This window comes from Alexandromys fortis, unplaced genomic scaffold, assembly GCF_014885135.2.
Source record: "Alexandromys fortis isolate MF-2015 unplaced genomic scaffold, M_Fortis_MF-2015_v1.1 scaffold_1, whole genome shotgun sequence".
NCBI classification, from domain to species: Eukaryota; Metazoa; Chordata; class Mammalia; order Rodentia; family Cricetidae; genus Alexandromys; species Alexandromys fortis.
Genome location: NW_026067927.1, coordinates 7,373,447 through 7,400,858, shown reverse-complemented (window position 1 = coordinate 7,400,858; position 27,412 = coordinate 7,373,447). Strand labels below are relative to the sequence as shown.

Below are 27,412 nucleotides of genomic sequence, written 5' to 3'. Positions count from 1 at the left end.
TATATATTTATTAATATATACTCATATATTAATACTAGTGTATACACATATACATATTTGTTTATATGCACACATATAAATTTATTTAAAATATGGCTATAATTGCATGATAGGTATATATTTGTTTGAGTAGTTATGTATGCATATATAAAATCTATTGGAGAACTACTTTGAAAGGACTCCTCTGTGAGACAGGACACTAGTGCGACTTCCCTTTACATCTGACTAATTGTAATATAACTTGTTATATGATCTACTTTAGAAGCCACCATTGTACTGACACCTATGAAACCACTGAAGCAGAAATTAAGGTGTATTAATAGCAATGAACTTAATTTTGAAAGACTATGTTAAACAATAGGATGGACTTTAAGTTTTGTTTCCCTGCTTTACTTCTCAACAGAATATAAGTTAACAGTGCCAGACACAAATAGGAATAATAGAAAGCAATATGTGTCAGACCTTGGGCAGTAAAAGCAGATAAAGTACTTGGTAATTGCACAGGCTGGGAGTGAATCTTGTCTGGTCCTCTGGTTCTGTTTTGCAAAATGAGTTCAAGGAAATAAGTGGCCTCATAATGTTTGTACAATCAACTCTTCTCTCTCTTTAGACTTCACCCTTAACGTTTTTATTCAGGTCCAACTAAATATGAAAAATAACACTTTTATCAAGAATATTTTATGAGATTTAAAAATTTTCAAGTTCAGGAAACAAACACAAAGACTATTGGTAACAGGAATTGAGAAAATATTTATAAGGGCAGACCAGATTAATATTGATCCTCACCATATAATTTCTGGAGTTATTCTTCAACAGTTGAAAGGAAATAAGTCCATCCTTTCCCGTGTTCTATTTCCTTGGTACCAATTATAGGAAATTGTAGCAATTAAATATCAGAGTCACCACAGTAGAATGTGTTTTGAGAGGCCATCACACTTTAACAGATTTGAAAATATTTTTGGGAAAAAAATCACTTTTGAACCCAAAATATGTCTTGTTTCTGTCCCATTAAATCTTGCTGTGAACTTCCATCACTATGGAAAGTAGTTATTTCATACTTTCACCTAAAGGAACTGGAAAAGATGGAAGGATATATATGTTTGTTAATGTTACAAGTAAATATTTCATTTGAACAATGTTGAGCTTCCAGAGAGTTGATGCATCTAAGAGAATGTTTTCCAGAAGATGCCAATGTGATCAATATGATTTGATAATATTGGTAGGAACATAAAATGTATGGGAGATCTTAATTGTGAATCTTGGAAACAGAGTCAAACTTAACTTGTGTATCTATATTTCATAGTATCTTTAATATATGCGATACCTCAAATGTACATGATCCCATTTTTTTTAATTTCTTAAGAATAAATGGCTATTGGTGCTTTCAGGATGCTAATAGCATTCCATTTATTCAGAATATGCAACACATACGTCTCTCTATACTCCTTGAAAGCTCATACTTATTAAAATTAATCTTTGCTAGAGGTCTGAACATATATCCCATGCTAGAATTCTGCATTTTTCAAAATTTGAACACACTGACCAAAAATATTGATAACGAAGATTACTATCTTTAAAATGATCTTATCTTGGAAACTGTGTTTTATTCATCTTTATCATTTCTTAAAGATTTCTATCTTAGCTTGGCCTTTCACTTACTATTGAGCTGAGGGTGACTTTTAATTTCTGATCATGCTGATTCTACCTTCCAAGTTCTGAAATTACAAACCAAGGCAAACATAATTAATTTATGTGATGCAAGGGATTGAGTCTAGGACCTTCTTAATGCTAGGCAAGTACTCTATCCACTTAGATAAATCACCATATCTTCTTTGTTTTTCTTATACAGATCAGATGATTAATTTATGATACACATAAGACAATGAAGCAGAGTGTTCAGATGGTATTGTCACATCCTATTTCAGCTGAGCATGAAATAATCTTCCTTCCTTCCTTCTTCCTTTCTTCCTTCCTTCCTTTCTTTTTTTCATTTTTATTTTGCATGACAGAGTTTCTCTGCATGCAGTCCTGACTGTTCTGAAACTCACTCTATGGCCCAGAATGGCCTCAAACTTACAGACATCCACCTGCCTCTGCCTTCCAAGTGCTTGGTTTAAAGGCTTGCACCACCATTGCCCTGCATGAAGCGGTATTTCTAAGTGATGGCTTACCTGGTCTTCCTGAATAATTCTTGCTTCTGCTTATTTCCCTCACCATTTGTACTTCTCATTGTTGTCTAGGTTCTCTGGGATTGTGATTTGTAGGCTTTTTTTTTTTTGCTTTATGTTTAAAAAACACATATGTGTGAGTACATATGATAATTGTCTTTCTGGGTCTGGGTTTACCTCATTGAATATGATGTTTTCTAGCTCCATCCATTTGCCTGCAAATTACAGGATGCTTTTTTTNTTTTTTTTTTTTTTTTTTTTTTTGCTTTGTAGTACTCCATTGTGTAAATGTACATTTTCCTTATCCATTCTTTGGTCGAGGGGCATTTAGGCTGTTTCCAGGTTCTTGCTCTGACAAACCATGTTGCTATGAATTGAATTGAGCACATGTCCTTTTGGTAAGATTGACCGTCATTTGGATATATACCCCAAAGTGGTATTTCTTGGCCTTGAGGAAAGTTTCCTTATTTTCTGAGAAATCACCATACTGATATCCTAAGGGACTGTACTAGCTTGCACTCCCACTAGCAATTTATGAGTGTTCCCTTTACCCCAAACCTACGAACACATGGCTTTTGTCAAAGAAGCAAAAAATATAAAATGGAAAAAAGAAAGCATCTACAACAAATGGTGCTGGCATAACTGGATATCAACAAGTATAAATACGAAAATAGATCCATATCTGTCCCCTTGCACAAAACTCAAGTCCAAATGGATCAAAGACCTCAACATAAAGCCAGTCACACTGAACCCCATAGAAGAGAAATGGGGAAGTGCACTTGAACATATTGGCACAGGAGACTATTTCCTAAATATAGCACCAGTAGCACAGACACTGAGAGAAACGATTAATAAATGGGACCTCTCGAAACTGAGAAGCTTCTGTAAAGCAAAGCATACGGCCAATAAGACAAAACAGCAGCCTACACAATGGGAAAAGATCTTCACCAACCCCACATCAGATGGAGGTCTGATCTCCAAAATGTACTTCTCTCATTGACAAAAAGCTGTCTTCTTCTGTGTTGACTGCTAACACTCGTCTCTGAGTCAATTTACCTCATTGTTCAATGCAACCATTTCAATAAATGTCAAGGTGCTGAATTTTCACTTGTGCAAATATTTATATAAGAGGGAGAATAAGCACAACAGTAATTTGATTCAAAGGTATTCAGAATGTTTCACAGGCATAAATTAATTACGCCATGCAGCTCACTGTTAAGTAGGGCAATGTCGTTCAAGCTCTTGAACATTATCTTCGCAGAGGTTTTGAATCACAAAGGTGATGAAGTGGGAAATATCAAGTTAAAACTCTATGCCTCTTCTGAAAGGGTCTGGAGGTGAACATTATATGTATGTGTTTTTTTTTTCATGGAATTTCTGTGTTGGTTCATGTGTGCTGCTAGGACAGAGTGTCCCATGTACTGGGTGATGTATAATGACCAGCAGTTCCTCATAGTCCAGAAGATCGTGAGTTCTAAGATCACTGCTCTGACACAAGGCAAGAGTCTTTGTGCCTGCACCATAGGCATCACACACAGCAGGACAAAGCAAGGAACCCAAGTTGTCTCTCTTTAAGAAATAGACAACTAGAATAACAGTATTAATCCATTTGGGAGAGCAAAGCCCTCACGGCCTTATCATATCCTAAAGATCCCACCTCTCTATGCCATTGTAACAACAATTACACTTAAGCATGACTTTTAATGACTTTTAGAAAGGGCAATGATTTAAACTATAGCAATTTCTTAAAAGGGAGGGAAAATACTCTGTGTTGACATTGAAAAGGCTAAAATCTAGTGTGAATTAGATGACAGACATTCTTGAAACCTAGAAACCAAGTCAACATCAATAGAAAAGTCAATTTGCTCTGGCTTATTCCTTTGCCAGCAGAATAAGTTGAGGGCAGACTTTGATGACTTGATAAGGAAGAAGAGAAGTGCCAGCAGAGGGTAGCTATTATTGTGTGAAGAGAGGTGAGAGGAAGAATGTGATCATAGTGTTGTTTTTGCAGCTGATGAGAGGATCAATGAGACAAGGAGGTCTCTTCATAGTCACAGTGTATGGAGTCTGCATCTAGGAGAGGCTTACTGATGGCATTCTGGGTTTGGGGCTATGCTTATATAATAAAGAATGGTGGGCATCACATACAAATAATTTAATAGCATTAAAGTGCACCGGGAGGTAGGCAGGGCAATAGTCATTTGTTCTGTAGTAGGAAAGCTTTCAAGAGAATATTTAAAGCCTCAGAGATGAAATTTTGACAGAGAAGAAACAAGCAAAGTAGATGTGAAACCAAGAGGAAAAGAACATATAGAAAACAATCTTGTATGATTAATGCTATGATGCATTATATGATGCATGATATGATGCATCTTATCAGCTTTCAAACATAATGCCCTGGATTATCAGCAAAGACTTTGAATGTTAGCCTCCACAGGCCTCTGACTTGTGCCTGCATTTTTTTCTTTTCTTTCTTTTTTTTTGGGGGGGGGGGTTATTAATCCTTATCACAGTGGCTATGTCATTAAAGATGCTCGCTCAGTGTCATGGATTTGAATCCTATAGTCCAAAGTTTCACAAAGATGAAGTACTAAAGTGAGCAGATGAAAGTATCATGATTTTCTGTCTCTCCTACTGTGCTGTGTCTAGGAAATTAAAGTTAAGATTGCAGGCTCTGGGAGACTTAGCACAATGTGATGAATTAGTAAGAAAGAAGTCACTCTGTCCCCAAACCCTCCTGTCTCCTGCAACCCCAGACGAACTCTAGAACCAAGGTTGCAAGTGAACAGAGAAGACAAACAGACTGTGACTGCACAAAGAGGCCCAAGAGAGGTACACTGAAGCACAGGCTGCAACCTCATAGAGAGGACCAAGAGAATGAACAAAGAGAGCGAACAAGGCAGTGGACCAAGAGAGTGGGCCAAAAGAAACCTCAGTGGCTCCCTGATGCACAGACAGTGACAGTACATAGCAGACCAAGAACAGCTCCCAAAGACATGGACAACAACTTCAAGGATTGGATCAACAAAAACAAGGACACTGCTGGCATGAATTCAAGGAAGAGATGGGTAGGTGCAAATGCAAGAATTCATTCAAAAACCTAAAAAGCAACGTGATTATACACAGGAAGACTTGAGCATCCTAACACAGAAGAAGCAGAAGAAATCAGTTTTAAAAATAACTTTATGAGGATGATGGAGCACTTTAAAGAGGAAATTAAAAATTCCTTTAAAGAAATGGAGGAAAAGACCAACTAAAAGTTGGAAGAAATCAATAAATCTCTTAAAGAAACTCAAGAAAAACAATGAACTAGGTGAATCAAAGAGTTCCAACAGTTTAAGACTTGAAAACTGACACAAGGGCAATAAAGAAAACACAAACCGAGAGAATTCTAGAAATGGAAAATCTGGATAAATGAGCAAGAACTACAGATGCAAACATAACCAAAAGAATACAAGAGATTGAATTGAGAATCTCAGGTGTTGAAGATTCGATACATGAAATAGATTCAGCTGTCAAATAAAATATTAAATCCAAAAAATTCTTAACACAAAACATCTAGGAAATCTCGGTCATCTTGAAAAGACCAAACCAAAGAACAATATGAATAGAACTCCAGTTCAAAGGCACAGAAAATATATTCAACAAAATCATAGAAGAAAACCTTCTCAACATAAAGAAGGATATCCTTATGAAGGTATAAGAAGCTTACAAAACACAAGTAGACTAGAACCCCCCCCCCAAAACAGTCCCCTACCTGTATAATAATCAAATGCAAAATACAGAATAAAGAAATAATATTAAGAGTTATAAAAGAAAAGGTCAAGTAACATATAAAAGCAAATCCATCAGAATTATACCCGAAGTCTCAGTGGAAACCATGAAAACCAGAAGTTCCTCGACAGATGTACTGGAGACACTAAGAGACCACAGATACAAACCCAGACTACTATGGCAAGTAAAGCTTTCAATCACCGTCGACGGAGGAATCAAGATATTCTTTGGAACAACCAGGTTTAAACAATATATATCCACAAATCCAGCCTTACAAAAAGTACTAGAAGGAAAATGCTAATCTAAGGAAGCTGGTTGTACCCACAAAAAAAAAGAGGCAAAAGATAACCTCACACCAGCAAACTCCAAAGAAGGGAAACACAAATACTACCACTTAAAAATCACAGGAATTAACAGTCACTGGTCATCAATGTCTCTTAATATCAATGAACTTAATTCACCTATAAAAAGAAACAGGCTACAAGAATGGATACAAAAGCAGGATTCACCCTTCAGCTGCATACAGGAAACACAGCTCAACCAAAAATACATTCCATTACCTCAGATTAAACAGTTAGGAAAAAAGTTTCTCAGTCAAATGGACCTAAGAAACAAGCAGGTGTAGCTATCCTAATGTCTAACAAAATAGACTTCAATCTATTTAAGTCTATTCAAAATAGACTAAAATCAATCAGAAGAGATGGAGAGCAACACTTCATTCTCATCACAGAAAAAAATCAACAAAATGAAGTCTCAATCCTGAACCTCTATGCCCCACATATAAAAGCACTCACACATGTAAAAGAAACATTACTAAAGCTTTTTTTTTTTTTTTCTTGGTTTTTCGAGACAGGGTTTCTCTGTGGTTTTGGAGCCTGTCCTGGAACTAGCTCTTGTAGACCAGGCTGGTCTTGAACTCACAGAGATCCGCCTGCCTCTGCCTCCCAAGTGCTGGGATTAAAGGCGTGCGCCACCACCGCCCGGCACATTACTAAAGCTTAAATTGCACATCAAACCATCCATACTAATAGTAGGAGACTTCGATATACTACTCTCTCCAATGCACAGGTTAACCAGACAGAAACTTAACAGAGAAATAAGAGAACTAACAGATGTCATGAATTAAACAGAGACTAAGCAGACATCTATAGAACTTATCACCCAAACACAAAAGAATATACCTTCTTCTCAGAACCTCATGAAACCTTTTCTAAAATTGACCACATATTTGGTAACAAAGCAAACCTCAAGAGATGCAAAAAAAATGGAATAACATCCTGTATCTGATCAGCTCACCATGGTTTAAAGTTAGAATTCAACAACAACACTAATTGCAGAAAGTCTACAAACACTTGAAAATTGAACAGTGCTCCTCCATTGAGTCACCCCAGGGTCAAGGAAGAACTAATGAAAGAAATTAAAGTTTTCCAAGAATTCAACAAAAATGAAGACAAAATGTACCCAAATTCATGGGACTCTAAGAAAGCAATGCTAAGAGGAAAGTTTATAGCACTAAGTACTCATATAAAGAAAGTTGAGATATCTCACTAGTGATTTAACATCATACCTGAAAGCTCTGGACCAAAAAGAAGCCGACTCACCCAGAAGGAGTACATGACAGGAAATAATCAAGTTGAGGGTGGAAATCAATAAAATAGAAACAATGAAAATAATATAAAGAATCAATGAAATGAAGAGCTGGTTCTTTGAGAAAATAAGCAAAATAGATAAACCCTTATCTAAACTAATCAAAAGGCAGAGAACATCTAAATTAACAAAATCAGAAAGGAAAAGAGGGACATAACAACAGACCCTGAGGCAATCCAGAGAATCATTGGATCATATTACAAAAACATATACTCCATAAAACTGGAAAATGTAAAAGAAATTGACAATTTTCTGGATAGGTACCACATACCAAAATTAAATCAAGACCAGGTGAACAATTTAAATAGACCTATAGCCTTCACGGAAATAGAAGCTGTTATCAAAAGCCTCCCAACCAAAAAAAAAAAAAAAAAAAAATCAAAGCCTCATGTTTTCAGTGCAGAATTCTACCAGAACTTTAAATAAGAACTAATATCTATACTCCTCAAAGTGTCGCCCATAATAGAAATAGAACAAACATTGACAAACTCTTCTTATGAGGTTACAGTTACCCTGATACTTAAACCACACAAAGACTCTACCAAGAAAGAGAATTTCAGACCAATCTAACTCATTAACATAGATGTAAAAATGGTCAATATAATACTGGCAAACTGAATGCAAGAACTCATTTAAAAAAATCAACCACCATGACCAAGTTGGCTTCATGCCAGTGATGCAGGAATGGTTCAACATATGAAAATCTATCAAGGAAATCTACCATATTAATAAACTAAAAACCATATGCTTATGTCATTAGATTCTGAAAAAGAATTCAACAAAATCCAACACCCCTTCATGATAAAGGTCTTGGAGAGATATGGAATACTAGGAACACATCTAAACATAATAAAAGCAATATATAGCAACCCAACATCCAACATCAATTTAAATAGAAACTCAAAGTAATTCCACTAAAAACATAAAAAATACAAAAATGTCAACTTTCTTCATATGTATTCAACATAGTTATTGAAGTTTTACCTAGAGCAATGAGATAACAAAAGGAGATAACGGGAATATAAATTGGAAAAGAAGAAGTCAAACTTTAGTTATTTGTAGATAATATGATTGTATACATAAGTGACCTCAAAAAATCTTCCAGGGAACTCCTACAGCTGATAAATATCTTCAGTAATGTTGCAGGATATAAGATAAACTCAATAAAGTTGGTAGCCCTTCTATTTACAAATGATAAAGAAGCTGAGAAAAAATAAGAGAAATATTATCCTTCACAATAGCCACAAATAACATAAAATAACCCGGGGTAACACTAACCAAACAAGGGACAGTCCTATTCAACAAGAACTTAAGTATTTGAAGAAAGAAATTGAAAAAGATACCAGAAAATGGAAAGCTCTCCCATGTTCTTGAGTAGATAGAATCAGTATAAGAAAAATGGCAATTCTACCAAAAGTAATCTATAGATGCATTGCAATGCCCATCAAAATCCCACCACGATTTTTCATATACCTTAATAGAGTAATACTCAACTTCATATGGAAATAAACAGGCTAGTCAAAACAATCCTATACAATAAAGTAACTTCCAGTGGTATCACCATCACTAATATCAAACTCTATTATAGAGTTACAATAATTAAAACAGCCTGGTACTTGCATAAAAACAGACAGGTTGACCAGTGGAATCAAATTGAAGATCTAATATTAATTCACACACCTATGAACACCTAATTTTTGACAAAGAAGTTAAAATTATACATTGGGAACAAAAGAAAGCACCTTCAACAAATGGTGCTTGTATAACTGGATGTCAACATGTAGAAAAATGAATGCAGATTCATATTTATCCCAATGCCAAAAAAAAACCCTCAACTGCAAATGGATTAAAGACCTCTATATAAATCTGACCACAGTGAACATGATAGAAAAGAAAGTGGGAAGTAGTTTTTAATTCATTGGCACAGAATACCTCTTCTTAAATATAAGACCAGTAGCACAGATATTGAGAGCAACAATAAATAAATGGAATCTCCAGAAACTGAGAAGCTTCTGTAAAGCAAAGAACACAGTCAATAAGACAAAAAGGCAGCTTCCTGAATGAATAAACGTCTTCACCAACCCCACCTCTGAGAGAAGGCTGACCTCCAAAATATATTAAGAACTTAAGAAATTAACCATCAAATTACCAAATAATCCAATTAAAATATGGGGTACAGATCTAAACAAGAATTCTCAACAGAAGAATCTCAAATGGCCAAATGGAGGGAATGGGAAGATGGGAGGGAGCAAAAACTAGGAAAGGGACAGTGGTGGTGGCGCACGCCTTTAATCCCAGCACTTGGGAGGCAGAGGCAGGCAGATGTCTGTGAGTTCGAGACCAGCCTGGTCTACAAGAGCTAGTTCCAGGACAAGCTCCAAAACCACAGAGAAACCCTGTGTCGAAAAAAAACAAAAATAAATAAATAAATTAATAAATTAATTAATTAATTAATTAAAATAAAAAAATTAAGAACTAGGAAAGGTATGTAAAATGAAAAGAAGAAAGCTTTTGTTTTTTTAATAAAATATAAAAAGAAATATAAAATAAGGAAAGGAAGAAGTTGACCTATTTATCAGCTTGCTGTTTTGTATCTTAGAACTTTTTGTATATTAAGGCCATTTACACTATGAGTGCACAACAAGTACCCACTTGTCATAGAAAATCATTTGCATCTACAGAGATGATGAGATGTAAATATTTTTCTGTCTCTAAATACATAAACCCTCAACAAATCTCAGTTCATACTCTGAGAACAACAAATGATTAGATAAGCAGCTATGGAAAGAATGGTATGCAGAGCTCTCCAGAAATAAAGGCATCCTCTTACATCTGTACCCTTAGGGGTAATGCTTTCCAATTACCCCAGTGACATAACCAAAAAAATAATCCTTTTAAAATGGCACTAGTCATCTCTGAAATCTGTCTTTATCTATAATATGCATTTTGGTGTTTTCTATGTGTTCTCATAAAAAGAACTTGTTTGTGCTTGATCAATTTTTGAAAAATCATTACAGCTCATCGGGGGTAAATATTAGAATGGAGATAGAAAAAAATATGTGTTCCAACATCATTTGATTGAAATGATACTCTAAGTACATCATTTATTATTCTGAACTTTAGAAGATTACAAAAACTATCTCTTATGCATATTCATATCCATTTCTTGTATTTAATCCCTTGGTCAATTTAGAAGCAAAACACTAGTGTTCTTTATTTTAAAAGTTTTAGAAGCCATGACTAAGACTATATAAGAAGGGCGGTAGAGATGTTCTTGTTGTTAGAGTTTGTGCTACAGAACCATGTAACAGCCAAGTGTGGCAGTCTGCATTTTTAATTCTAGCACAGAAAAGATAGATGCAGGAGGATCCTAGGGACTTACTGGCTAGCATTCTAGCCAAACTGGTGAGCTTTATATGGAATAAATTAGGGAAGATACTTGATGTTAACCTCTGCTCAAGTGCATATACACATGCAAACAAGTTCATATCCAATAACACACATGAACATATACACAAATAGAGGCACACCCCTAAACCATGTCCTCAAATTCTCTCTAAAGAGCAGTTTCATGTTTGGAGACAAATATGTTTTTGTTGGCCATCATTGCTTATTCTGTAGCCCATGAACTATCCTGTAAGGCACTCATGCAGGGACACAGAGGTCCTCTCTGGGACAGTATTTAATGCAGCATTGCACAGTATAAAATGCCATGTGTAAGGAGTGACTACAAGTTGCTCAGAATCAATGGCTTACAGTCTTTGTATTCTGAAGAGAAAACCAGAAAATATGAGCTTATAAACCACAGACTCTGTTATTAAAGCCAACAACTAGAAGGTTGTAAGAAATAGAATGTCACCTTGAAGGTATTTGCTGCAGATAGTCTTATGCAAGGTTCTTAACCAAGTTAATAATAATAAAAAAAAAGGATGTGACTAGCAGGTATTAAACTGTGTTAAGCTGAAGATTAGAGAAGGGTGGACTTAATTACTAATTATTTCATGTGCCCACATATAAAATGTGTATTACTAAAACTCTTATCTTTACTTAGATTCTTTGGAACAAAATCTTTCAAGGAAATATTTATAAGACACAAGAGAAAGGAAGGAGTTGAAAATGCAAAAAGGTTTATCAGAATCAGGAAGCTAGAATTATTTTATTTTTTTTTAAAAAAATCCAGAGAAATAAAAGCAAGGGGAACCTAGTTATTATAAATTTAACTTTAATGTAATTCATAATCCATTTAATGTATTTCAAGGAAAGGCACTCAGATATGTTTGATATTGTGTACTAAGTGACCAATGGATCTATGTGCTCCTCTTAAATCTCTTTATAATAACTCTATTAACCAGCAAATTTATTGTACTTTTTTGCTTTTGCTAGTTTTGCCTCTGCCTTCTCTCAGCATGTTCGGCTCAGCCTTTTGTCTATAAAAGTCTGATGGTATCAATCCAGAGGGGCACACATCCCTTTACCATGTTGTGACAATCTTAGCTGGACTTCAACATCCACAAAAACCTTTTAAAAATCACAGTAAAACCTGGCTTTGTACCTAAACACTATTGATAATTATTTACTTTTACAGAATATATTTGTTTATATATACACAAATACACTTCTCCAATATTTACCTGCCGGTTAAATATCACTTTATATTTAACAAATAAAAAAGTTTCACAAAATAAGCCAATGAATGGATTTGGAAGGCAGTCATTTTACCTCATGAAGCAGTATCGGTTGTAGTATATTCTTTTTTTTTTTTTTTTTTTTTTTTTTTTTTCCGAGACAGGGTTTCTCTGTGGCTTTGGAGCCTGTCCTGGAACTAGCTCTGTAGACCAGGCTGGTCTCGAACTCACAGAGATCCGCCTGCCTCTGCCTCCCGAGTGCTGGGATTAAAGGCGTGCGCCACCACCGCCCGGCTTTGTAGTATATTCTTCTGCTTTCTTGCTGGATGGTAGTGTTGAAGAGAGCCTTCTTGCCTCTCTTTCTTACCATCCCCCTGGTACATGATGCCGTGTTTGATCAGTAGCAGCTTCACCACACCTGTGAAATGAAGCAGTCTTTTCACATGAGTTTTTCATCATACTTCTCCCTCTTTTCTGTTTGAAATATATCTGGCATTTTTGTTGCTTTGATTTTACTCCAATGGATGGGGTATGAAAGACATTGACTACAGAAACACAACTATTCTTTAAGAAACTACAAAAGAAGAAAGGATACAATATCTAAACCCAGTGATGACAGGGGAGAGGGAAAAGGAGGAGTGGTGCTCTCCTGCCAAACCTAACGATGTCTTTTGCACTGACACCAATCTGATTAAATGGGAATCACACCGCAGCATTGTCTGACAAGAGGCAGGAGATGTGGAGGAGACACTACTAGTCTGTAGGGTCATACCAAGGAGAGGAGAGATGCCACTATGATGGGACAAAAGCGACCCTCTACTCCCAAAGAATAGTGGAGGAGGATTTCCAAGCAGAGTGTATTGAGTGCAAGAAAATGTTATTGGATATTTAGGTCCTGGTACCTCTGGATTGTAAAAGACTCAGGTTGTCAAAAGGCAGCTTATGCCACATACAACTCCACTTAGTATTTGAAAAGAACCAAGGGAGTGGAAGGCAGCAACAGGATATTTTTGGCTCATTCTTATTCCTAATTTCTTTCTGAGATCAATCTTGGGATGTGATTAGTACATCTATAACACCTTGGGTTGCAGCTTCTAAAACTAAAAAAACCCACCCTTATTGAAACCCCTGCATTCGTAGTTCTGTGGTAAAGCAATGGAATCAGATTGTTTTCCCCAAATTGTTCATCTTATGTAAATAGCATGTGTACTATAATGTGACCCTAGCAGAATTTTCTCCTTTATGATATTGATAGGATAATTAGTATGCTTTTAATTACTGCCCAAATCATTTACTTTTATAATCTTCCTTTATAGCTATTAAAAAAGAGTTATATCTTAATGACTATCTTCTAACAGAAGAAAAATCAGAGCTCAAGGATATTCAGAATATTTCCTGGTGAATTAACAAACTGTAGGTAAAAATGGCAGAAATCAAACCCAAAATGAGACACCAAATCTAGGCTCTTAAACATCATGTCCTACTTGTCTGTATTGTCAGACTGTGATATATACTGTAGCATGTCAGACTGATATCTAGGACCATAGAACCTTTGAATCATAAAAAGAATAAGAACAAATCAGCTAAGTCTTGCTTTAAGATTATGTTTTACTCTATTAACTGTTAGGTGTACTATATTATAAAATCTCAGATGTTTGGCATATTTAGGGGTACTATTGCTATGATGAAACACCATGACCAAAAGCAAGTTTGGAAACAGGGGCTTGTTTAGCTTTTACTACAAAATAGTCCATCGCTGAAAGAAGTCAAGAAAGGAAATTAAGCTGGGCTACAACCTGGAAGCAGGAGCTGAAGCAGAGGTCTCAGAGGCTTACTGCTTAGTGGCTTGCTCCTCATGGTTTAGTCAACCCACCTTCTTATAGAACCCAGGACCAATAGTTTGGAGGAGGCACCACCTGTAATGGGCTGGGCTCCTCCCTCACCCTTCAGTCATTAGGAAAATACACTACACGTTTGCCTACTGCAAAATCTTATGCAGGCAATGATTTAATTGGGGTTCTCTTCTCTTAGATGACTCTAGAATATGTCTGGCTGACGAAAGTTAGGCAGGACAATTGACGCCCTGCCACCCTGACATACAAAGGCTTTAAAGGTGTAACATTTTTGTTGTTGTTGTTCACCTCAAGATGTCAGATTCATCAAATTTCACACATATGATGAACTTAAAAGTCCCACAGTCTCTACCAACTCAAATATTTTAAAAGCTCAGTCTATGTAAAAATGTAAATCCTCTTTTAAAATCTAAGATCTCTTAAAAGTTCAAAGTGTGGCTGCCTATAAAATCAAAACTAAGTTAAACTCTCTCTTACTGAGGGAAGAACCCACAGTCACAAGCTGATTTAAAAAAAAGACACATTCCCATAGTTAATTAATTCAGTGTCCAATGTCTGCAATTCACTCATGATCTTCTTGGTTTCTCCAAAAAACCTAGATCAGTTTTCAGATTCAATGTCTGCATCAGAAACAGCATGTTTCTAGGCCCACTCGGGCCTCACTTCATCACTAGGGCTGTGCTTGAGAATCACCCATGGTACTGACATCTCCAAAATGTTGGAATCTTTTCTATAACTGGGCTCCATTTTATTTAAAAACTCTATTGGGCTCTCTTTATTGTGCCAAGTTTCTCACATAGTTTTTGCTTGACCCTTTTAATACTGGGCTTCAGTAGCCAGTGGGGTTGAACCTTCTTCGATGTTCTCTCTTGGCCTCTCACAGTACCAAACCCAAGCATCTTTCAGGAGCCCTTCATGCCATCAAAAACCATTACCACCTTGGTGACTCTTACACTGTCAAGCTTGGCTGCCGGCATAGCGTACAACTTTGGCTATCTCTGGAACATAGCTTCTGTGCACTGACTCTCAGGAACCACTTTCCAGAAGATTTCTCCTCAGTGATACTGGTTTCTTCTTAAACTATCTTAGTACTAGCTGGTCAGTATCTATTATCCCAGAAAAGTGAATGGTTTTCTTTGGTGAGCTAGTCTTTTGTTATTCACATCCAATTCTTTAGCTCCAGCTGATCAGATATCACAAATTCTTCATATAAATAGTGAAAATTTCCAGCCAGGCATCCACCATCTGCATTGCTCTAAACATTGTTGTCTTCTAAGTTCCTATTGAGCAGCCAATTGAGTGTTCAAGACTCAATAGCTTTTCTAACCCAAGGTTCTAATGTCCATCTCCTATTCTCTCTAAACTAACATTATCAGGTCTGCCATAGCAATATCCTTATCCTGGTACATTAGCTATGATCTAGCTAATCCAATTGTGTAAAAATGGTCATCTACCAAGGGAAGGTCAAAGAACTATTCAGTCCTTGTTCGTCCAGGAGGCTGGATGTCTCAGCTGGTCTTCAGTATACACTAGAATCCCAAACTATTGGGCTCTAATGCCAGTGAAGGAACAGACTTGCCAGTGTGGTTGGGAGAACAAACAATGAGAGTAAGCTTCCTCCCTCTATGTCTTTATAAAGGCTGCCAGCAAAAGGTGTTGCCCTTATTAAAGTTGGATCTTACCACATCAAAAAATCTGGATTAGATCCATATCTTTCCACCTCAAAAGATCAGGATTAAAAGTGAGTTTTTCCACTTCAAATGATTTAATTAAGAAAAAAAATCCCTCACAAGTGTACCCAGCCACTTGGATTTTATTTAATTCCAGATGTAATCAAGCTGAAAACCAAGAATAGTCATCTTCATGTTTCTATATAGGTTTTATAGATAAGGTGACTCTCTTTCTAAGACTTGAAAAAAGTCATCAAATTTATTTTAGACTCATGCTTGAATCCGGGACCACATCTTTGTGGGTGAGCACAAAATGTGATGTTGCACACGTACAGGTCTGTTGTTCTTACCTGATTCAGATCAGAATGCCCAGGCAAAAGCATCAAGTTTCATGGCAACTTTCACTTTCCTTCTTCGAACCACCCCTTACCTATTTAATATATCATTAGTTGTTGGAATTGTGGCTTAGGGAAAGAATAGTGCCATCATGCTCTTCACAGAAATAATTCTACTTGATTGAAGAGTACCTGGGTATGTTTTCAGTAGAAAATAATTTTACCCTAATTCTGAATAGGAATAATTGCATGTATTTCCATATAACTCAAAATTAGTCAGTTAAATATCATCAGCTATTGGCTAGTCATGTTTTGATACTGAAAACGGTGGTGTGACACAGAATTCTTTAACAGCAGATTAAAGAGCTATGATAGAAAAAAATCCATTCCTGACACTCACTATGTTTGTTATATTTAACAAGGTATAGATGGGATGATTGTTAATTGATTTGCTAGGATATCACACACTACTCCATGTGGATGTGGACACAAGTATGACTATGATCTACACAGTGGGATGACTAAGAGTTCTTACTTTCTCAATCTAAGGATATACCACATGAAAAAAAAACAGGAATTTTACATTCAAGAATGCATTTTTTTTATTGAGATACTTGGATGATTTTCAGTGGTTTTAAATTTTCAGCTTACTGTTCTGCCACAAACATGTTCAGACACAGAAACCCACAGAAGAGAGGTTAATACACCAAAAGATACTTGTCTGGTTTATTAAGATGCCCTGGTATCTTAGAAGGGGCTGGCTAGACAAACATGCAACTGTACATGCTGCTGAGATGTTTTCAGCAAAAGCCAAGTATATAATGTCATTGTTTTTCACAATCAGCAATAAGTGACAAGCGATACGAGTCCTTGTACAGCTACAGACTATTCAACCTTGCTTAAGACTTTTCTTACAGTTCTAGTGTGCCAAACTCCTAATATCTACAAGATGGTAAATATTCAAACTCTCAGAAACTAATTGTTTTCTTATCAGCTGTTGAAAGAGACTTTGGATGTTATGTTTACATGTGTCCTCAAGATAAATAACTATGGAGCTTCAAATGTAATAAGTAGGAGTAGAGTATCAATTTTTATCTATATCTATATACAATATATATAATTTTTCATAAATTCATCTCATAATAATTAAATTAATAAAATATTAATATGATTTGTAGCACCATTCACCATTTTAAGGACTCCTGAGCATATGTGCAATACTAGAACACTGTACCAACGTATGCTGAGACCTGTAATTAGTAACCTGAATGCTAGTTATGAAATGCGTAAGGTGTCTAGATGAACAAAGAGGAACCTCTGAGTACCACAGTTTACAATGTAGTGACTTCACTGCCATCCCCTTTCCTCTGGAAAGTTCACACAACTTGAATCTGTAACTCAGTTGTAAGGGAATGACACAATAATGGACCTTAAAACCACTCAGTGACCTTCCAACAGCACTAATATCTCTGGTCTCTGGAGACAGGAAGATTATTATTATCTATCAAGAGTTTGCATAGTCATATATTAATCTCTGGGAAGTTTGAAAAATCTCCAGTTACGATTCCCCATTAGGCTTTTTCCTCCCTCATACATTTTCTTTCTCTTTGCCTTATTTTCTTCTCTCTTACAATTACTGAAGACCTATTCTGTGTCCAGGATTGATTTTGTTATGTTTTGGACATATGAGGATGAATGAGACATGGCTTTGTATAGGTAATTTGCTCTCAGGACAGATTGAAATAGTAAGAGTGGTAATGAAATTTGGACAAAAGACAAAATTAATTGCTGTAAGGAAGTTCCCAGCAAAAGTGCATAAGATAAAAAGGAAGGAAGTAATTAGTCCTACCTGGGAAGTCTTGCCTGCTGATGAAGCATCAGAGCAGACTCTGAAAAGATTAATGGACTTTAAGAGGTACAGTAAAAGGAAAGAATGGACTGGGATGCATTATCCACGCACGTCTGTAGATTTACTAAAATATGTGCCAGTTCTGAAGAAGGGCGAAGCCTGTGTCTCCGAGGCATATGATGTGAAGAGATTCTCACAGAAACATGATTAGGGACAAAGCATTTGGAAAATTTTGATTATAAAAGATATTTTTTTACCTTATAAAAATTAATGAGGCACATTGATACCTTGAAATGTCCTACTTGGCTAATTTTAAGTATTTGTTTATGGCAATTATCACCACTAAATTCATAGTCAAATTTTGATTCTCATATATGTATGCTTATATTTGTAAAATGCAAACAATAATGTGTGAATTTATATATTGATTTGAGTAAATGCAAAATATTTATTTCCTTACATATGGATATTGTTTAACATATCAGGGGAAGTATTAGATTTTAACTTCTCATATTACCAAATCTTATGCTCTCATTTGAAAATTTAAATATTCGGTATATGTTGTAAGCAGGCTTAAAGGAATTTGCGTTTTCCTCCCAAGGTCATACGACTTATAATTTTTTTCAAAACAAGTTTTCATCTTTCTAATACCTGAGTCCATTCTCTAAAATATGAGGTTGCTGCCTATAAGTAGAAAAGTCCACAAATGGCCAACTCACACCCTCCCATTAAATCTCTAAATTTCTTATAGCCTATAGAGTTCTCTGAATAGAGGTTATGTTGTATTAATTGTGGACTAACACAAACAAATAAAGTCTCTATGCAGTTATTACATGCCTATTTAAAATATATTTTAACCCATAGTTGTAATCTGTAGATGCCAGTATATATAGACACTAATAAAATCTAGGCTAATATATTTACCTTCCTATTTTATCTGCACACTCTCCATCTATTTATGTGTCTATGTATCTATTAACATTCTGTGTATCATCTATATTCCTATCCATTTATCTGTATGTGATTGCATAAAAAGGAAAGGAATTACAACATTCTTTGATGTGGGATTCCCCTCTGTATGCTGTGAATACCATTGGTTAATGAAGAAACTGTCTTCAGCCTGTGATAGGATAGAACAGAGCAAGGTGGGGAAAACTAAAATGAATGATGGGAAAAAGGATGTGGAGTTGAGAGAAGCCATGGAGCCTCTGCCAGGGAAAGACAGTGAAACTTTGCCTGTAGGCCACGAAAGTCATGGTAAAATATTCATTCTAGATGTAAAAGCTAGCTAGTAATACACTTAAGTAATTGGCCAAGCAGTGATTTAACTAATATAGTTTCTGTGTGGTTATTTTGGGTCTGAGCTGCCGGGCAGCCGGGAAACAAACTAACAGCCTCCCTACTATACAGATTGACTCATTATTTAAGGTATATGCCTAAATACCCTTCTTTCTTCATGAAATCTTTGTGCAACTTTAGCATTTTTATCAAACCAGTTTTGAGCACTGTTCTATGCAAGGAATTGATGCATAACCCCTCATCTGAATTTGGCCTTCATGACTGGCAGCATATAGCACCAATCACATACTCAGCAAGAAGAAACAATGTTGTCCAGGGTCTTCTGCAAGATCTTAATCCTCACTGCTCTGTGCCTCTTAAACTTATAAGCAAAAGACTCTGTCTCACAGAGAGTGAGGTAATAATTGCACATTGAATCAGCAAGGGCTTCTAGGGATAACAAAGGTAGGGGTTTCATAACTGGGATAATGTGTTCAACAAGACTCATTCAAAAGAGGAGTCTAGCGCAGCATTTTATATCCTCTGCAATCTCTGTGCAGCACAATCTGGAAGACCCGAGAGGAGTGAATTACAGTAATCAGCCTTCAATATGACAAAAGACTTAATCAGCATCTCCTTGCCTTTCTCATGAAGCCTCTCAATCTGGTGAGATCACGGAAATTATAAAAAGAAGTTTGCGAGATGGATACAAAATGCCTCTCAAATGATAACATTAAAGACAATGGAAATGGGGAAAATCACATACAAGTTTTACATTTCTGAGTTGTCTGAAACAGGATTCTAATCAGAAGCACTCCCTCGATGGTTAGACATAAGGAGCAGCTGTTTAGCATTAGAGAGGACTTGGGCCAGTCTAAGATTCTCTCTTCTCAAATTTTGCACTAGGGAAATCTCTATTTGATTGAATAAAGTAAAGGTAAAACCACATCTTTTAAAAATCAGAGAAACAGGCACATGGGTCTATTCATAGCAAGGAGATCGGTGTAAATTGCAGAGGAAGACATCCCTCTTTCACTTTATCCCTCTGCCATGGTTCTCTCAAATCCCTCACCATCCCTACCTCAACTCCCCAGTGCCACTTCCAAGCATTCATTGAATTAATTCATGGGAAATAAATGTTCTCATTAATTATATGATTAGATTAGATTTTTAAAATAGAGTTCTAGGGAATTTCTATTAAAATATATTAGTTTCAGCCTCTACTGTGATACTAAGAAGTGAATGTTACAGATTGGAGCAGAACTCGTATATTACTTTGATTTCTATCATCTTGATACAAGACAGAAACAACTCAAAAAGAAGAATCACTAATTTTGGTACATGTTTCAGAAGGTTCATTACATGGTTTTTTGGCCATATATAATTGTGCAGTACATCATGAATGGTGTAGTAGTTTGAATGTAATTGGCCCCCATAATCCGATAGTCTCGTGGGAAATGGCATTTTAGGAGGTGTGGCTTTGTTGGAGTAAGAATGTCCTTGTTGGAGGGAGTGTATTATGCGGGGGTGGGCTTTGAGGCTTCATATACTCAGAATAATGCCCAGTGAGTCAGTTGAATTGTTGTTGCCTGCAAGATGTAACAGTCTCAGCTCCAAGACCATCTATCCTTGCATGGTGCCATGTTCCCTGCCAAGATGTATTAAACCTTCGAAACCGTAAGTGAGCCCCTGAAATTAAATATTTTTTTATAAAAATTGCCATGGTTATGATGTCACTTCACCACAATAAAAAACCCAGAGTAAGACAAATGACATGAGGCAAGAAACATGTGTAGAAGGAGGATGTTCTGATGGTGAACAAAAAGCAGAGAAAGAGGAAGGCTTTTAGACCAGGTATAACCTTCAATAGAACACTCAGTGATCGGCACTCCCCACCTAGTCCCTAACTGCTACAGCCTCTACCACATCACACAATGGTACCACCACCTGATATTTTATAATCTAAACTGTAAGTACCAAGTTGTTTCGCTCAAGTTAACAAAGCAATTATGCTTGACTTTTCTCAAACGTATGAAATGTTAGGGCTCTTTATTTTTCAAAGAGAAAACTTAACTGTGGGGATGTTGTGGGATTTAAACAAGGTTATATAATCGTAGAAGAGGACAAATCTAAACTTTAGAGGTAATATTGTTGTGTAAATTTATAAAATTTATGAATCAAAGTGTAATAAATAATTGTGTTAACTCAAAGTTCTTCTGGAATATTTATGGTTTGAAAAACTACTTGGTTTTCTTTGTTAGAAACTATTCCTCAAACACATCATGACAAGCAGAGGAGAAATTATTGATGATAAATAAGTGTCAGTATGAAGTGCAGAGGCTGTCTTGAAGGGGAAAGGGCAAAGAGACTGGACAAGCGCATAATAAAGTATTATATGTGTAGAAAAGCACCATAATAAAACCCATTATCTTAAATGGCAAGTTAAAAAAAAAAGAAAAACTCACATCAAGGGACTTAACTAGCTGGTACAGAATAAAGTATTTTGCGGGGGATGAGAGAGGCAGGAAGGGGAACAGAGAAAAATGTACAGCTCAATAAAAATCAATAAAAAAATATTTGGCAGATAATATTTTGAAAAAAAATGTATTCCCTAATTTGCTACGAAGTTGCAAAGAAGTGGTAAGTACACATGACTTCTTGAACATGCAGCTGAGCATGGCAAACAAGTGACTATCCACATATAAGAACATGAACAAACACAGGGTAATATGATAATAAAAAAGAGGTGTGCTTCATATCTTGAGCAATACCAAGTTCTTAAAAATCAAGACTACCAAAAGGTCGTTTTGGTTTATGCTGTGTGCTATAAAGGTGCTAAGAAGCTCCTATTACCTTTATTAAAATCAAAACCGGAGACTGACAAGCAGTGCTAGTTAAGTGAAGATTTTTGTCTCTTTCAGTGTTCAACTTTTTGAACTAAAAATCTGAGAAGAAAAATGGCCTGTTCCAGTTACTCATTTTCTGCTCTAACTTAGAGGATATAAAGGACTAACCAATATATTTTCGTTAAAAAAAATCCTCTTTGGTTCATAAACACCTACAGCTGTTGAAGTGGGGGTAAAAATATGAGTCGAAGCTGAAGAGACTTTCAATGCAATTTCAGTGTTCTATTTTAAGAGTTTTCAAAGTCTTATGACGTTGTGGAAGTGAAGTGACCTGACTTTTGAATAGAAATAAAAAAAAAAAATCTCAAGTAACATGTATAGCTAGGACACAACACAAAGAGAAAAATGGGTAGATGAAAGACAGTAGCAGCTTCAACTACACTGCCTTTATAGCCACAGGGTTGCTGCATAGAAGGTTCTAGAAACTCTGTCTTGGATTTTGTAATGAATTGCTGCTAGTACTAAGGTTAAGATTAGAGGCAGTAGGCTCTGGCAAACTGTTCATTATAGAACTTGAACTGAAGCCAATTACTTGTGTTGTGTGTCCTGAAGAAACCTTGGAGGGAATCCCCAGTTGCTTTATCAATCAGGAAAGTTACTCCCAACCTCTTAGAAGAAAAGGTAAAGAGCAAAGTCATTAGAAAGAAAACTTTCCAGCTTGGTATTACTGAATTACTCACTTCTGGTAGTATTTTTATTTTGTGATAGGCTAGTATACACTCTGATTTTCAGTGAGCCAGCTTCGGGTCTATAAAGAAAATACTTCTGAGCTATGACTACCTGGGAATCAACAATCCTAGCAATGAGTTTAGCCCTTAGATTAGAATGTAATAATATATCAACTTTATTTTATACTCTTGATATGAATGGGTAATTAGAAAAACTTAACACAAGGGTTCACAACAAAAGGTGATTTGCTTAATAGTTATGACAAGTGAAGCATCCAGAACTGGCAACAGAAGATTTGCTACAGCAATAAGTATAAATTAAAAAAAAAAAAGATTGTCCATGTATGTGATGAAGGTTCTTGTGCAGTCTTGAAACTCACCCTTATTCACTCTTACCACCTTCTAAAATGATCTGATATGGTGAAATGATACAGAAACCCAGGAAGTAATAGGTTGGCTTGAGCAAAGCATTGATGTCATTCTTCATTGCTGAGAGTCGGCACAGAGTGTACATAATAGAACTGGGGAAGAGCTGGAGAATACTTAGAACTATACCATCAAGACAAGTGCTAAATACAGTAAGGTTGGGCAACGAGAAGGAAAGGTTGGGCAAATGTTGTGGAGGGAAGAATTTGGAGTACACCACAGCGTTCCCAAAACTTTGATGTATGTATCTTAGTAGTCTTAGAATTCCTGTTATGGGAAACTTACTATTATCACCACTTGACAAGGGGAAATAGTGAATTCTGTGTGTTTCAACACTATTTTCCATAGGTAGAAACTTAGGAAGACTGATGATAAGAAGCTTGGTATGCTTTTCTTCAATTAAGGAAAATATTCTCAGGGGCAATTAACTTGTCAATATAGACACACTTTAGGGAATATGAAAGATAGGTATCATTGTTGGAGGCACATGAAATTCTATAATTGATACAGACCTATGACCCTGCTCTTACTTAATTTGATAAGAATTCCCTCCATATTGATTCTTTGATCCTGCTATGATATTATAACCTATTGCAATATTAGACAAGGCATGCTATTTTCTACTTATACAAAACTGTTTTGTGTAAATAACTTTGACACGCTTTAAAAAATATTCCAACTATAAATTAGATGATGAGGTTAGTAAATTTTAAGCTACAATTATTCTGAAGTAGTTGAAAAATTTTCCAATTCAAAAAAACATGAGAGGTTCTATGTAGAGACCTGTACCAAACAATTTCTTCAAAAATTTTGCTATAGTATGGAAGCATTATATCAAAACCTTGTGATTATTAAAAACACTATATCCATTTGAAATCCCTAATGCAAACTTTCATGGACCAAATGACAATAGATGATATTGGTTCCTAAATTTTATAAACATTCTTTTGAATATTATGTAAACCAAAAATCTTCTAAACTTCTGAATGAAAAGTGGACCCATTTATAGTAAAGCATATCCTGAATTATGGAAATGCATATCTACAGCAAAGTATACCAGCATGCTCATGATGGGTCTGAGTATCCTATAGCTTTCCTTGTTTCTATTTTTCTTTTCAATACTGACTTATCCTTTTATGTCTTTGCATTTTAACAATAGATTGATGTGGGATTCCCATTTGTATGCTGTAATACGATTGGTTAAATAATAAAGAAAACTGGCTTGGCCTGATAGGGCAAAAGAACAGAGGTAGGCAGGGAAAACTAAGCTGAATGCTGGGAGAAAGAAGGGCAGAGTTACAGAGAAGACATGTAGCCTCACTGGAGCCAGAGGGAACATTAGCCAGTAAGCCACAGCCATGTGGCAATACACAGATGAATAGATACGGGTTAAATTGATATATAAAAGTTAGCCAATTAGAAGCTAGAGCTAATGGGTCAAGCGGTAATTTAATTAATATAGTTTCTGTGTGATTATTTTAGGTCTGAACAGTCGGAAACCAACAAGCAGGCTCCTTCTAACAATAGATGTGTGATCTCTGAGTTGTATACATCATGGTCAAATATTGTAATAAATACTTCCCCTGAAATATATCATTATTAAATGGCAAATATTTGTAAACAAAGAATGTAATTCAATGAACTACTGACCATATGGGTAGCCTTGATACAAAAGTGTTGTCAATGAATAATAACATGGAAAGAACTCACTGCCTTTCCCAAGTATGTTTAGTGCTTGGATGAGTCCTATTTCTCTTGAGACTTTCACACCTCTCATGCTACCCAAGTTATTCAAAGATCTAAACTCTTTGGAAATCCTTCCCAGACGGACAGTTTTAATTAAAACTGTGAGTTCTAAAAGAAAATTGTAAGTGCGGTTTTAGAATCGATAAACAGTAAGGATGTTGGATTAGAAATGAGGGTAGGAGTTATCTATATTCATGAAGGTATGGGATTGAAAGAGAGAGTGGGATGATCAACATTTATTATGTTTGAGGTCTGGAAATGAGGGATGACCTATATAATGGTGGTATGGTGCTAGCAATGATTTTTAAGTTTGGACAGAATTTTTTTTTTAAATTACAACCTCATTTTAATATGCAACCACTCAATAGGACTATTTAATTGTGAGAACTTAAATGCAGAAGGGATTGCTTTGATGCATAATTAAGTGAAAGGGTAAGAAACAGAAGAGCATAGTACTGAGCTGGGGCACAGAGCTCAATAGTTGTACATGATAGAAGTCATGAGACCTTGGGTGTTCCTATCGGTGAAAAATAGCAAAGAGCCAAAGAATAGAAAGAGAAGGAGGAAAAGGAGAAGGTGAAGATGGATACAAAGAAGGAAAAGGAAAAAGATAAAGCACCAAAAGATGTGGGTTGCAAGGTCATGACAAAATTACTGGGTCCTGGAAAGGTGAGGTAATTAGATAGCTTGGAGATGTGTCACCATGAGACTATTTAACAAACTTGTGGTAAGTTCAACAAGGAAAACCCATGCACCTGTACGGATCAGTGGGATTAGACACAATGTACTGTGAACAAAAATGGCATTCATTGTGTAAAATAATAAAATGTGAGAAAAATGGTAGTATTGCATTTACATTCGTGATTGCATCTTTACAAGGACACACTCACATAAATACTAAACACATAATGAACTTGACATTAGATTAGAATCTGGGCAATATTTATCAATGAAAAAAAAAGGCGTGTGAGTAGATAGAGAACTATGTAAAAAGCTTTCAGAATAACTTCAAAGATATATAATGAGATTTCTAAATCTAACAGATTTCCAAATCTAACCTGTCTGTTTTACTTCTGATTGGTGGTCTATTTGTCAGAGTTGATTATACTAATTCATTTATTTTGTTCACCTTCTTAATGTATCTGTGAGCCAAAGAATAATTTGTCTTTGACCTTAGAGCCTTCAAGCTGTTTGTAGATTTGTTCATCTTCTAAGGGAATTGGGGTGTGTGATAAATTGCAGCATTGTTTCACTTGCAGGGTTTTCCTGCTAAGATGAGTCTGCGCTGTGATTTATACTTTAATTTGGCAGTCAGTTTGTTTTCTAAAGTATATCTTTACAAATTCTCACAAAGCCTTACAATAGGTGCTTTTGCAGGCTATCTATGAATGCCTATAACCCCATTAAGACTCAACATTAATATTACACACATATACCAGTTAAATATCAGCAGAAAACAAAATTTTCTCGAGCCTACTTTTGATGTATTCATATGTATGTCTGTGTATCTGTGAGTGTGTGTGAGACATACTCATCGCTTCATGAATGGTCTATTGAAGTTCATTTTTTCATTTGTTTCCCTCAGCTATTATAAAAACTGCCCTTCCGAACATGGACCGAGAAGCCAAGGAGGAATATCTGGTCGTAATTCAAGCCAAAGATATGGGAGGACATTCTGGAGGCCTGTCTGGAACCACAACACTTACAGTGACCCTTACTGACGTTAATGACAATCCTCCAAAATTTGCACAGAGTAAGTGATTTCCTGCACTTGTCACAAATCAGGCAGATTTCTAGTAAAATTTTCCTCAGCATTACAACCCCAAAACAGTTATAGACTGCTTATTTGAAAAGCATGTCAAGACACACATTTATCTCCATTTTTATAATTTCAAGAACATTGAGGAAACCCCAAATATCACAGGCACCGTAGATAATAAATCAGGAAAAATTTAAGTGAATGTTGAAAATTTTTCCCTGATATTGATCCATTATTTGTACCATTGTAGAAAAGAAATAAAGCCTGTAGCAGGGAAACAAACTGTACATTAAAATTGCTTCCAAATTCCTACTACCAGGAGCGACATCAGGAACCATTGACTCCATCTTGCTGAGGGTATGCTCATCTTTAGCAACATCAAGAGAATTCTAGGAAGCCACTGTTAGTGGTCCAGGCTAATGACCATTATTTAAATACATCATTATCCTCTCATAAGACACTTCCTATAAGCATTTATTCAATTAATATGATATGAAGGAATGCTTCAATAAATGCTTCCAAACATACAAAAGAACTCTTGAATTGAGAAATGAAGGGAATTACATAGAATAGGAAGAAATCAATAAGACAATGAAAGGAGAATAGACACAAATAGACACCAGTACTAAAAAAATATGTGGTTACAAATACATATATCAACAATAGTACATTGGCATATGTATATATATACATATATATATATATATA

General features: G+C 35.8%; 1 protein-coding gene across 3 annotated transcripts in view; it reads left to right on the top strand.

Moving 5' to 3' along the window:
- Positions 1-27,412, top strand: part of Cdh8 (cadherin 8) — a 334,360-nt gene that overhangs the window by 169,115 nt on the left and 137,833 nt on the right. For all 3 annotated transcript variants that reach the window (XM_050144038.1, XM_050144039.1, XM_050144037.1), the window contains exon 4: positions 26,531-26,698. In XM_050144038.1, the coding sequence (XP_049999995.1) occupies positions 26,531-26,698 (168 nt within the window). The remainder of the gene's footprint in view (positions 1-26,530; positions 26,699-27,412) is intronic.